Source organism: Kwoniella botswanensis, chromosome 1 (genome assembly GCF_036426115.1).
Source record: "Kwoniella botswanensis chromosome 1, complete sequence".
Lineage (NCBI taxonomy): Eukaryota > Fungi > Basidiomycota > Tremellomycetes > Tremellales > Cryptococcaceae > Kwoniella > Kwoniella botswanensis.
Genome location: NC_088599.1, coordinates 8,127,748 through 8,140,829, shown reverse-complemented (window position 1 = coordinate 8,140,829; position 13,082 = coordinate 8,127,748). Strand labels below are relative to the sequence as shown.

The window sequence follows — 13,082 nt, the reverse complement described above, 5'->3', positions numbered from 1 at the left end:
CGTCAGAGCTGAGGAGGGAGAGAAGGCGGGATTGAGAATTGGACTGAATGAATTGAAAGTGATTTGAATATGAATGTGAAAATGAGAGTGAAAGTTGGTTGAAAGGAATGTGGGAGACCGCTTTTCGAGTTTCTGGTCTTAGTTTCGTTCGTTGGGTTCTCCGTTGCTTTGGGTCGTCGTCGAAGTGATTTTGATGAGGATAGTGATGGTTACGATGAGCAGAGATGGGACGTAGAATATATGATGAACGATTAGGAAAGTTGGATAGATAGGTGAGGTTGAGTGTGACTGAGTGAGGCTGGTCGCGGCTGCTTTTTCCTTTTTACCCTGCTAATCCTTAAATTCCCTACGCTTCGACACTCCCGATGACAGAATCAGGTTGTCTCTCTTGTGGAGATGCCGGTAGTATGAACACCGATGGAGGATTATCGGGTAAAGAGCGATTATGGGATCGTATAGAGTGAGCAGGTCGGATGAGCAGATGATGTGATTTTGGGTTGGGTTGAGTTGAGATGGGAAGAATGGTGCAGTCAGTCTGTCGGTCTGTCAGTCAACTTGCCTTTCCAATTTTCCCTGAATAGCCCATAGAGAGAGGATGAGTGACTCACATAAGTATGATAGATGGGATTTAGGAGGCGTCCCACTAACTTTCCAAAGTTGGATCTATCAGGTAAGACCGAAAACGTTGAATGGGGTAGAAAGGAATGGTTGATCACCTGGAATTGGTACAGCAGGATCTCGTTACTGGCCGAGTGAAAGGCGTCTACTGATGTCCTTCTCTACACAACTGACGATACGAGCGTCTTGACCTGCCGATATACAAGGTTGAAGGGAGCAGAGGTAAGGCAGGAGGCAAGCGAACAAGAGTATCAGTAATATCGATGTGAAAACAGCAATTATTGGAATGAATGAGTAATGACGCGAATAACGAGGAGTTGGCTTGTTGTGAGAAATGATGAGAGGTGTGTAGGATGGATAAAAGTGATATATGGTCAATGGATGAGTAAAGTGATCATTCAACCAACATTCAACATTTTTCAACATGCGATATAGCGATACAGCGATATACGCTACGGTGGGAAAGCGCGACTGATTTTGAAGAACATGGTGACCCATCCAGGGTAAATCCTGATACAAATCCTAACAACCAACATATATATACAGTATGTACACAACCCACGACACATAGACATTCCTCGCAACCCTTGATTCTCTCGTCATATGACCTCTCGGACTAAAAGATATCACTCTAACCTAAATTCTCTAGTAAAAAAATTGTTTCCTCGCATTCGCACTGTTACATGGTGTACACTGCATGATCGACGGTCGATCGGAGTACGACTCTGCCTCCAGAAGAGTTAAGCCACAGCGACCACCAAACATTACTCATGGGGTATCTTATGCGGCTGCAAGCCCTCCGGCGTTAACCAGTAGAGCGGTAAAGCGTAGCATCGAATCTTGAGTTTGTTCTATAAAAGGTGAAAGGCGTTCCTACATATCTTGGCATGCAACTTCGCTTCCGAGTATTCAGGTGCACTGTAGCATTAAGTGAAATCGGATGTTCCCTCTGAAGAGCAGATCTGAATCAATCATGACCGACTGACATTGATCGCATGCAAAGATCGGTTGTCAGGTCACGAATCCTTCTCAGGCCAAGAAATTCGAAGCATGGTTGTCCACTACTGTAATGCATTCACTATACTAAGTGCAATGAAGATCCTTGTGTACTTAGATACATAGTAAGTGACCTGTAATGTAAACAAGCTAAATAGCTAAAAGCTCCGAATCCAGTCTAAACGTTCAAAGGTACCACAAGTGACGTCGAGACTCAGCCATCTAATACTCTGCAGCAGCACCAGAGCACATTCTTTGGTCAATCACAGGGTGACTTGCTGCTCATATGCATGATGTAACATTCCTCTGCAAACAGCTCATGCATACATGTGATCATGAGTCACTCACTGCGTTGGGCTAAAATGATATCACCCATCAAGCCTCTCCAAGCTATCCCGCTCGGAATGCAATAGCTTCGTTCGGTCATCGCTGTCTAGCATATGGAGATTTGCTGGTCGAGAGAGACGTCATCCGCTCTACTCATACAGTACGGATCAAGTTCCGACACCTGGTGCGTTGTTCTATAAGTCCGTGACATACTAGTCACGCTTCAGCAGGCACAGAAGGATGGTTCAACACCTCGGCCAATTACAACTGGTTAGTCCAGCGCACGAATCGTGTTGATCGAAAGACTACACCATCTTCGGTCAAGTTGGTTGATAAGATGCGGGAGTCGTTCCGAAGATGCGCGGAACGAGATGGCGATGCAACCGCCGATGCTATCGGGGAAATCGCCGTTGAAAAGCAATTCAGTCACTCGTACGATTGATAATATACAAAAATACATGTCCAATGGTTCTTGGATTCCTTCGAAGGATTCTGATACAGGTGACTACGTGTGTTTCCTTTAATCTCAACCTTGACAAACATCCTTCGTGTACTATAACGCCAAAGACTCTTTACTTTCAAACTTTTCCACGAACCTAGATCCTTCTCTTATCTGCGACACTCTCACACTCGTATCGCTCTCTCCTGACGGTGTTCCTTGCCTCTGACCAATCATTATGCCAGACCCATCAGCAGAACCTAAACTAGATGTTGAACCTTGACGTCGGGCGGAATAGGGGTTGGGACTAAGTCTCGATTCGTCATAATTATTATAAGGATTTTCGAATGGGTTTATAATCCTCTCTTTCCCTTTCATTGTCGAGGTGGAAGTTGAGATAGATCCATTCGACGATACACTACTACTTCGTGAACGAGGCTTAGGCGATTTGGTTTTCAACGGTAGAGCAGCTTCGGAAGGTTGATTTGGTAACTTCACTGGTTGATGTTGTTGACGATGTTGAGCACGAGGGGGAGTTTCGACGGGTAATTCCCATTCTGATGATCTCTGTCTGGTATATACCGGTCTGGTAAATCCGAATTTTGATGCTTTTGGCGTATCACCTACATCCAAGTCTTGATCTTGATTTAATTCCATATCGACTTGTTCAGCATATGGATCTCGATTAAGACCACTGCCGCGAGAGGTGAATGATAAGGATGGTAAAGGATTATGAAATCCGCTTTTTCGCTTTGTCTTCGGTGGTAATCTTTTACGGTATCTGTTCCACAGGTAAATTCCGATGAAGGTTGATACAATCAGAAAAATGGCAATGCCCTAGCACCGTGTATCGACTGTTGTTAGCATATTGGTGTAGTAGCACGAGTTGTATGATGAATAAACTCACGGATATCAGTCCAATGAATCCACCTGTTGAGCCGGCACTATTGTCCCGCATAAAGACTCAGCTCGTCGTCTCAACGGTGCCATAATGTGACAAATACCTGATGAAACTCTAATAGAGTGCTGATGAGGATGGGGACTGCTCACTCACATCTTCGGCTCATCTCCTAATCCTCTCCATTTCGTCTCTGTACTTGCAGGTGGTCCTGTACCATACTACATGTAACATCCTTAACTCATCAGCCATCAGTGTGCGTGCAGAATGAGCATGAGACCTCGTTACGCACAGATACAGACTCTACGCTTGGACCAAATCATATCAGCTGCATGGCCCTTTGACAGTCACTCAGTACTCACCAGGACGAGTGGTAGTAATCCCTGAACCACTCCCTCCTCTTCTCCCTAAACTCTGCTCGGAGGGACCACGGATGAACCATGCGATGAGCATCCTGTCATATCTCATATACTCATTGACACTGGACGTTGATATGGGTTATTGTGATGCGGTTAGTATTGGATATCTCGAGTAGAGTGAATTTAACAGCTTACAACGACGATCCCAACGTCATTATCAGTATCATCAGTGTCATCTGCTCATATAACGGTGTATGTGATCCTCTATACTTTAAGTCCACGTCATGATCCTTGATACTTTTGATTTCGGCCGTTGTAATCTGATAACTCAATCTGTCTCCTTTCAAAATTAGTCATTCGTTCACTCCTGAACAGTACATATCTCCCGTTTGACCCGAATATATCTCCATTCGACCTGGCGTTAACAACATAGAGATCGCTTAATTCTCAATCCTTGAGTTGAGATCTAGGGTTATATGGAACTTAATCTGGAATGATCTTCGCCGTCTGTCTATCTGTCTGTCGCTTTCGGCCGCAGCAAGTGAAATTGCGACATCTCGAATTTTGGTTTGCTCTTTTAGTCGCAGGAGTATGTTCCAGTAGGGAGGGACAGTTCTTTCCCCAAGACATCACGGGACGGCCACTTGGTAGAGATCGGCTGTCTCAGTCCATGAACACCCGCATCTTGAGAACACGCATCAGATCTGAGTAACTCCCCACAACGCAACCATAGATATACATCCTTCTCTCTCTGGCCCATTCAACCGAACGCGGGGAAGAAAGATGGTTTCAGTCTTTAGGGGAATTTTTAGGATCAGACTTCGGAAGGAACTGGAAAATTGTTCCCTTTATCTGATAAGCGGGAAACAAAATGGTTGTTCACCAACATACAGAGTACAACTTTTCGGTCGATACTGGTAATTATGTTACGTTACAGCAAGCGACTGACCTTTCCGATCCGGTCGATCTTCTCCATCATTATACTTGACATACAAATGGATCTCAGTCTTTCTTGGCATGGAGTCCCAAAATAGATCTTCCCCCCTCCTTCTTCTAATTTTATTCTCTGTCGCTGATCTCATGTGATGTGGTATCTTATCGGCCGACGTTGCTACAAGGTACCACTAACCTGACCTCGTGTCTCCTCGAAGAGATCTAGTGGTACCTAATTATTATCTTTTCCTCGAAACCTGTTCACAGAACTCACAATAGTTTGTCCTCAAGCTCTCCAATTTGGCGACACACCTAGCGGATCCCATCGGTACAGTATCCGATTTCGAAAAGGTTCTTTGGAGCAAAGCAATCTGTGTTATTCGGTTCCCCACGTCTGACCTGACACTAACCACCGTCCTAGCTCACGTTGTGCCCTTCGGACGACAACTGATGGCAAGCAGACGAGCTTGGTACGACGGCGGCGGGAGCAAATTGAATTCTCATGTCAATCTTGAACCTGGTTTTTCTTTCGCCTTCGGACTGACTGGCAGAACAGGCATAAGCTGTAAGAATGAACGGAATGAGGGGTGTGACAAACGGGAGTGAATTGTCCTAAGGGTCTTTCTAGTCTAGGTGTGAATCGAAGAAAAAAGAAAGAAGAAACACAAATGGGATGCATAGCCAATGGTAAGATTGATTATCATCGATCTTTCACTGGTTGGAAGTGAACAGGACTTGACATATATAAAACAAGTCTTTCTTCACCTTCTTCTTGCATCCGTCAAAATCCCTCTTTACGGGTCCATGGTCTGTCAACTTTGGCAACTCGAATACGTTGCAGCGTTCTCCTCGAGTTTGGTTTAATTTACCCTCACTCTCGACCATCCATTTCACAGCACAACCATGATACCTTTCAACATCTTACTCTTCTCTGCAATCTTCATCAGAGCGGTGAGAGGGGAAGGTCTTCAAGTATCAACCAAGAACCCGGTTTCCAACTGTGTAGAAGGCATCAACGATGCTCTTACCGAAGTTACATTTGGCGATATAGACCCTGACGCCGCTTACTACACCGGACTATGCGGGTCGGTATTCCATACGACGAGTTTAGCTTTGTCCACTATGAAATGGTGTACCAAGCAGAAACAAAGGGATAAAGGATGGGGAAAGATGAATGGATACTGCGAGGAATATGGTGGTCTGCCTCTACCCTCCTGGGACGAACTATTATCGAAAGTGAATCAGTCGAATGTCGTCGAAGATGTCAATACGACTGATCCGACTATTACTGGGACGGTATTTAATAGTACGATCGTACTGAGTGAAGAAGCTTGGAGAGCAGGACAGCATACTGATGTGAGTCAAGTACCCAATCCATATTTTGAAGCTCAAACGCTTTAGCTGACGTTATGCCTTCGACTAGGATGCTTGGACTACTGAAGAGAATTATGTGAGTGTCAAGTGATTATGATTGTGACACTATCCGTGGCAGTGGATTGAATGTGCTGACTTTGATGACAGCACCACGGGTTTGGATGGGGATTATACATCCTAGTTGGTTTAGCCATTCTCGCCGGCACGTTAAATCGAATATTCGCATTACTCGTTCGATCATATACCCTCTCAGGCTCATCGGTACATGAGATCTCTCCCCTCTCTCACAGAAGCCGATGGTACACAATGTACAAAAAACACCTCGAAGTACCAGCTTTGTTCGGGTACAAACATTCCCAAGCTTCTGCTTGGGGGTTCCTGAGTATACCTACCAGGTTACAAGGTCTGTTCGTGAGTGGAAGATCACACTATCGTTGATGGGATAACCCGGCTTAGATGAGAGTATGTACGACTGTGCAGATATTCGGATATGTGTCTCTGAATGTCATATTCACTGTAGTAGGATACGATATCTTCTATGAGAATGTTTAGTACGTACTGAGCATCTATCTACTCGAGTGATAATGATAGCTGGTATAACGTATCGTCTGTTTCTGTCCTGATAGCTGGTACGGCCATAGAGATACACAGATCATACGATATCTAAGCGATCGAACGGGTATAATGTGTTTCTACAATTTACCTCTTCTGTGGTGTTTGGCAGGAAGGAATGATGTGATACTTTGGATGACCGGTTGGTCTTATAGTGAGTGTATCCAGTACCCAGACGAAGACGAATGAAACACAACGATGGCGCTCACGTATGACTTGTTTGCCGTAGGTACACTTAATCTGTTTCATCGATGGGTGGCTAGAATAGCTGTCCTTCAAGCTATCGTTCATTCCGCGTTAGTGATCTTTTCCCTCCAGATACCATTGTTCGGACATCTGCCTTACACTCCATGCATTCATACTTTAGGGGTTATACGTGGCTTGAGAGGGGATATATAGCCGAAGTGATGAAAGAGCGATATTGGTGGACCGGTGTTGTAGTGAGTTGTCCTCCAAGAAATGCATAGTACATATCAGTCGCAATGCTGACTCGCCGGTATTATGGCATAAAGGCAACGATCGTCATGTCTTTACTTATCCCATTCTCCGTCCGACCATTCCGAGAGAAATTCTACGAACTCTTCTTGATAATTCATATCGGATTGGCATTGGTCACCTTGGTCACCTGTTGGTATCATGTTGAAATTTGGGATGGGGCCTATGATCCTTGGATATGGGCCAGTGTGGCTGTCTGGGTGAGCTGGACCTCTTCATCGAACGAGTGCCCTGCAGCACTAACGCATTGATTGTTCCTTGTATTCAGGCGATGGACAGGTTCATTCGGGTCATTCGTGTGCTCGTCCTAACCTACAAAGGATTATCGAAATCCGGTATCAACACAAATGCCACTATCCCTTGGTCCCCTTCCGATCAGAGAGGGTTAATCAGACTGTCCATCACTACATCAATCAAGATCGTGCCTCAACCGGGTCAATACTACTTCATCTATACTCCCTATTCACTCAAACCATGGGAAAATCATCCTTTCACTCTTGCTTCTTGGACCGTCAACGCACACGATTCTACCTTAAACTTCCTTGTGGCACCCCTCAAAGGAGCTACCAAACGATGGCAGAAGAAGATTCTCAAAAATCAAGAAAGAAAAGTCGATATGAGATTATTGTTAGAAGGAGCTTATGGACATACCAACCCTGTTGAACAGTATGATAGAGTTTTGTTTTTGATAGGGGGATCAGGTATAACGTCAATCTTACCATACTTGTATAAGTTGAAATTGATCTCAATCCAAGTGCCCGAACCGATGGTCAGGGAAATAAGGGTAATTTGGATAGTGAAAGATCAAAATTATGCGAAAGACGTTCTGGAGCATGAGTTGAAAGAATATGTAGATATGGCAGTATGTGGCGATATACCCACCAAAGTGGAGTTGTACGTTGCCAGGGGAGGAGCGAATGGTCAACAGGACTTGATAGGATCACTGAGATACGATACCACCGAATCGAGCTCTACCTCAGGATCGAGTTCACCTGGGATCACGTCAACGCCAATGATCGAAAAATTCGAATCTCAAGATACTAATAAGCCCAGTACAAATGCTAATAACGATGGTGAATTACCGACTTCGAATTCCGACATGGAACTTGAATCTTCAGCTTCCAAAGAAAAAATTACCAAGTCCGTTGGTCTCACCATCCATCAAGGTAAACCAATCATCAAAGACCTGATACACCAATCTGTAAATGGTCTAGTAGGAAGCGAGAGATTAGCCGTATCGGCTTGTGGACCTGCCAAGTTGATGGATGATGCGCGTGCGAGTGTCTGTGAGATTTATGGGAATGGTGAGAACCAAGTTGATGGTAAAAGGATCGAATATTTCGAAGAATCTTTCTGTTGGTAAAAATGTCATTCACCTTTTTTCGTTTTCTGATTGAATTGATGATAATTATTGATTACTTTGGTTTGCTAAGAATGACTGAGTTATGAAAAAATGAATTTTGGACACTGAGCTGTATAGTCAAAGTAGTGAATGCCGGTTCTCATACGCTGTACGATTGAGGGATCGAGAAGAAGAGCGCATAGCATTCCGAAAGACGCAGATTGTCCATATATTCAAGGAGGCAACCATTGAACTACACACAATATGTATAGAAGACATGAACTCCATTATAGTTCATTAAAAGTCGTATTCGTCATTATCGTTATCGTAAAAAACAATTCAGAGCATACCCGATCATACAATATCCTACTCTCTCTATAACAAACAAATAAACAAATACAAATGATCTACTCCACCTCGTGGTGCGTTTCTGCCACATAATCATGTCCTAGAAACCCCACTACCACGATACTTCCATCCGTGCACCCGTACTAAGGTCATTCAATATCAAATAAGCGACTTTCATTACACATTCACAAGCAGATGGGATCACTGTACTCACAACGAATTTTTCTCTATCCAATACTATACTCATAGGATTCTTTCCTGGGGTCTGTAAATTCAATACCTCCGATTTGTCTCTCCAAGCTCCACATACAGGTATCATATCTGTCCCTCCATCTTGCCCATCTTGGTCAGACTGGCCTGGCACACCGACATAAAGCTGCAGTATTTGTCAGCTAAATGTACACATGAATTGCCTCGAAGAGACTCACTTGTCTATCAGCTCCTGACCTAGTTGCAAATCTAGTGGAAGTGACCACTCTAGTCCTCCTAGCGTCTATAGCACCTTTCTCTACGTCAGGAGCATGAGTTCGAGGACCTTAGGTGCTTTAGTCAGAAGGGGTATGATCCTCTTCTTCCCTTCATTGAGCTTCATCTCTTCCTCCTCAGGGACAGGAGTGCCAGAGGCCAAAGATGTTCGTCGGGATGATATGACTGATTTTCTAGGGGAAGATGATTGCGTGATTGGACTAGAAGATCTGTCCAGATTGACAGTCCCTTTACTTCGGAGTGGAGATGGAGTCGCTGTACCAGATGATGATCGAGTCTTAGCTCTTGCAGGTGAAGTGAGGTTTGCCAATTTCGAAGCAGGTGATGACAAGCTTGGTGACATCGCGGTGGATGTCAAGCTGGGTGCAGATCTTTTGATACCTAATGTAGGCGTAGATCCGGAAGTGGTGCGCTGTCTGAGGTGATTGGGCGTCTTGGTAGGTGTAGACGCCATCGGTAATGCCCTAGAAGCCGAGGATACGGTTCGGATCCTTCCTTTGGCTGGGGACGGGGTCGCAGGACTAGAAGGTCGAGTTGTTGAAGTGGCGAGAGGTATCACCTCCTCAGTCTCGTCCCATGCTAGACGAATGATCATTTCCCTTGTGGCACACTTCGGGTTCATCAGTTTACAACCAACGTGAATAACTTAGTATCACTTACAGTCATCCAGTTGCCTTGACCTTCGAACCAGTTAATCATACCTATGCCGCCTAGTCCACCGCCCACATCTTTCAATTTGGACATCCACTTCTTTTCTCTCGTACCACCACTAAGAGTCCTAGCAAGATCTGATATCTTGAACTGAGTCAACATCTCTCTTTTCCTGATACTGAATGTCCTGATGATTCCATCGACCGTGACAGAAACGATGTAATCGTTAATGAGTTGAATACCAACACATATATTCGTTTGTTGACCAAATCGTACTATCTTTTCTCCCGTTCTCCATGACCAAATGACTAGGGCTTTGTCCGCTCCTGCAGATACCAGATAATCCTCGTTGAGTCTACCATCGATGATGTCAGCTGTTGCAGGTAAGAACGGGAGGCAAGAGCACTAACGCTACTGCTCTGATCCCGTGCAGATGTCCGGCTAAGGTATTCAGTACTTGCCACTCCTCTCCTTTCTTCTTCTATACCTGTACTCGACCTATGTCATGGTACCCTGCGACGAAAACGTCCTCCGGAGGGTAATATTCGAGACACGAGACCGACTTCGCAGGTATCACCAGCGGTTGAGGGATCGAAGAGGGCGTTAGAGTGAGCAGAGGAGGGAGATGCCATATCCGTATGCTGAAAAATCAGTTAGCGAGATATTATGCGAAGTCTGAAGGGGACCTCACGTCTCATCGTATGATCCACTGATCAATACATCTCCTCTTAGACGGAGTGAGGTGACATAGTTTGTATGTCCTTTAAGCAAGAACACCTTTTGAGCCTATTGAGACACATAGTGAGCTGGAGTCTCAAGTTGAAGGTAAAAAGTATACATACCATTCCTGTGTTCCAGTTCCTTTCCCGCTTCCAGAGATCTTTATACAATTCTTCCCTAAAGTTCATTATATGTCAGAGATCGCATCCATACAGCTGCAAGTAAGCTCACCATCCTCCTTCAGGTATATTCTCGAGATGATTCAAGCCAGCTTCACCATCCCAATCTCTCCATTCATGTTGCCTACATAGCATTTTCCACAACGAGTCCTTCTGCGTGATGTATCTATACCCCTTAGACACCTTATAAGACCGATCATAAGCGCACATCGAAGAATGAAACAGCTCCCACGACACGTACCGTCCTAAGATTAAGGATATCCTTGACATCCAATAATCCCAGTATCCTGATTTGAGATCCTTCATCAGTCCGAGACAAGATATCAAACCTTGATCTCCTGTACTTCTCAAGGATAGCTATCTGCGCATTTATATCGGAAGGATGACATGCTGCTCGAAGGCGTCAGCAGCTATGTATCGACCCAGCCGCTTTTGACTGAGCTTACCTTCAGCTACTAGACCTAAAATTATGATCCTTTCATCCCTATCCATACCTCTCAATGTCCCAGCCAGATCATTTCTAACACCAGCCACAGCCCGTTTCTCAAATTCCTCTTGTTTCTGTGTAGATTTATCTGCTACGCTACATCTTGCGTGTTCCGCTTCCAACTCGTTATACTGCTTTTGCAAGTAGTGTAATCGACTATGTAGGTCATGGAGTGAAGATGAAGAGGCTGATTGGGATTTGACGAGCAGGTTCTTGTAGTGCGTTATCTGACGAAGATAGTGAGTTTCCAAAGCAGCATATGGAGACTACACCGACATATCAGCATATAGGCACAGAGCAAGACACATAGTGCAATGTGAGAATCTGGATCATGTACAAATCACTCACTTCCCCATGTTCGATCCCATTGACGGTTTCTGTCCTCAATTCCCAATCCTCCTCTGTAATAGGGTCATCCCAGTTGGTAGGTTCGCTGAATATTTCTGGAAAACCATTAGGACCCAGAGGCTGATCAGCGACCCAGGATTCCGACGAGAGAGAAGCTTCTTTTACCGAAGGTATCTTAGCGGGCGATTGACGAAGTGGTGAAGGTATCCTAGCCGGAGATGGTCTAGCTGCAGCTTTCGGAGTCAAAGACCGAGGAGTTGACGGACCTGCTCTAGGGGTATCTCTACCGTTCGTAGCTATCTTCCAGGTAGATTTCGGACTTGGCTGCCGTCTGGCCGGGAGAGAACGTCTCGGCTGAGGTTTGGCGATTGGTGAAGGCGTTGATAAGCTCGCACCAGCTAGAGGCATTGACTTTCGAGGGGTAGCTAGTGGTCTTTTGGGAGTTGTATTGGCGGTCGTCCTTGTGGCAGCTGGTGGTCTAGTCTGCTGTTGTGTCATCTTCCTATCCCTCTGTTATATAGCTCAGCGATGGCATCGTGCAGGTGCAAGTGTAGTAGGTTTTGCTGCATCCACTTCAGTCGCAAGCATGAAAAAACACGTCTCAAAAACGCATGGACCTAATTTGGACGTACCTTGTGGAGACCCCGGCTGACCGGACACGTGCTGTGCCAAGATACGTAATGACGTGTCCTGAGGTTATCACTACCTGGCCCTACGTGCTGAGTGGCAAATTCCTTTTCATGTGACTGGGATGGGGTATGACGTAGCTGTGCAGCCATCCCCCGTCGAGGTACCGGATTTCGTGACCAAGTAAACGAAGCAGCGCAGTATCACATCACCTCGAACCTATATATAAACATGACCATAAATAAACCTTCTTCTGTCATTCCCTCTTTCTCTCTCTATCCATTAACACTTACCACTCACAACTCGTCACATCAACGTATAACATCACATTTAACACTTCACAATGGCTTTCAGTGAGTGATACTTATCAGCTTCGGATCACTCTACCAGAAAAGCACTAGCCGAAAGACCGAATGTCAACGTGTCTACAGATTCGACTTCAACCGATCATTTAGACTGGCACTGCTTTCAACTATGCATGCTGACTCTTTGATGACCACATAGCCGCTTCCGACATCATCAAGATCATTTTCGCCGTTATCCTTCCTCCTTTAGGTGTATTCCTTGAGAGAGGTTGTAACGCTGATTTCTTGATCAACGTGAGTGACAGTGACCTTTTCCCTTTCGCTTCCTGCTCACAGCTTGGAACCGCGTATCTTCATTATGTCTGCCGCCTGCTCGCCTTCACATTCTGTTGCGGATGTGCTTATGCTTACGTTCTTGATTTGTAGATCCTTTTGACGATATTGGGTTACATCCCCGGTAGTAAGTCTATCTGCTGTTCTCCTCTCGTTTCAACGTTGCCTGACATATGATTTCTTCCATCTAGTCATCCACGCCTTG

General features: G+C 45.1%; 3 protein-coding genes across 3 annotated transcripts; 1 reads left to right on the top strand and 2 right to left on the bottom strand.

The window, feature by feature from the left end:
* Positions 1–2,494: 2,494 nt before the first annotated feature.
* On the bottom strand, positions 2,495–3,731 carry L199_003063 (uncharacterized protein; the record flags this gene model as incomplete). Its single annotated transcript, XM_064888800.1, has 5 exons — positions 2,495–3,217; positions 3,288–3,324; positions 3,435–3,499; positions 3,571–3,581; positions 3,641–3,731. The coding sequence occupies 5 exons, from the start codon at positions 3,729–3,731 to the stop codon at positions 2,495–2,497; spliced, it is 927 nt and encodes a 308-aa protein (XP_064744872.1).
* A 1,742-nt stretch (positions 3,732–5,473) lies between these two features.
* On the top strand, positions 5,474–8,414 carry L199_003062 (uncharacterized protein; the record flags this gene model as incomplete). The annotated part of the gene is made up of 9 exons (XM_064888799.1): positions 5,474–5,926; positions 5,994–6,020; positions 6,092–6,355; positions 6,425–6,495; positions 6,571–6,710; positions 6,786–6,852; positions 6,924–6,996; positions 7,069–7,251; positions 7,320–8,414. The coding sequence occupies 9 exons, from the start codon at positions 5,474–5,476 to the stop codon at positions 8,412–8,414; spliced, it is 2,373 nt and encodes a 790-aa protein (XP_064744871.1).
* Positions 8,415–8,800: 386 nt separating this feature from the next.
* On the bottom strand, positions 8,801–12,110 carry L199_003061 (uncharacterized protein; the record flags this gene model as incomplete). Its single annotated transcript, XM_064888798.1, has 13 exons — positions 8,801–8,884; positions 8,956–9,117; positions 9,170–9,188; positions 9,254–9,837; positions 9,888–10,233; positions 10,289–10,297; positions 10,442–10,519; positions 10,570–10,664; positions 10,721–10,775; positions 10,830–10,960; positions 11,019–11,167; positions 11,224–11,530; positions 11,613–12,110. The coding sequence occupies 13 exons, from the start codon at positions 12,108–12,110 to the stop codon at positions 8,801–8,803; spliced, it is 2,517 nt and encodes an 838-aa protein (XP_064744870.1).
* Positions 12,111–13,082: the final 972 nt, after the last annotated feature.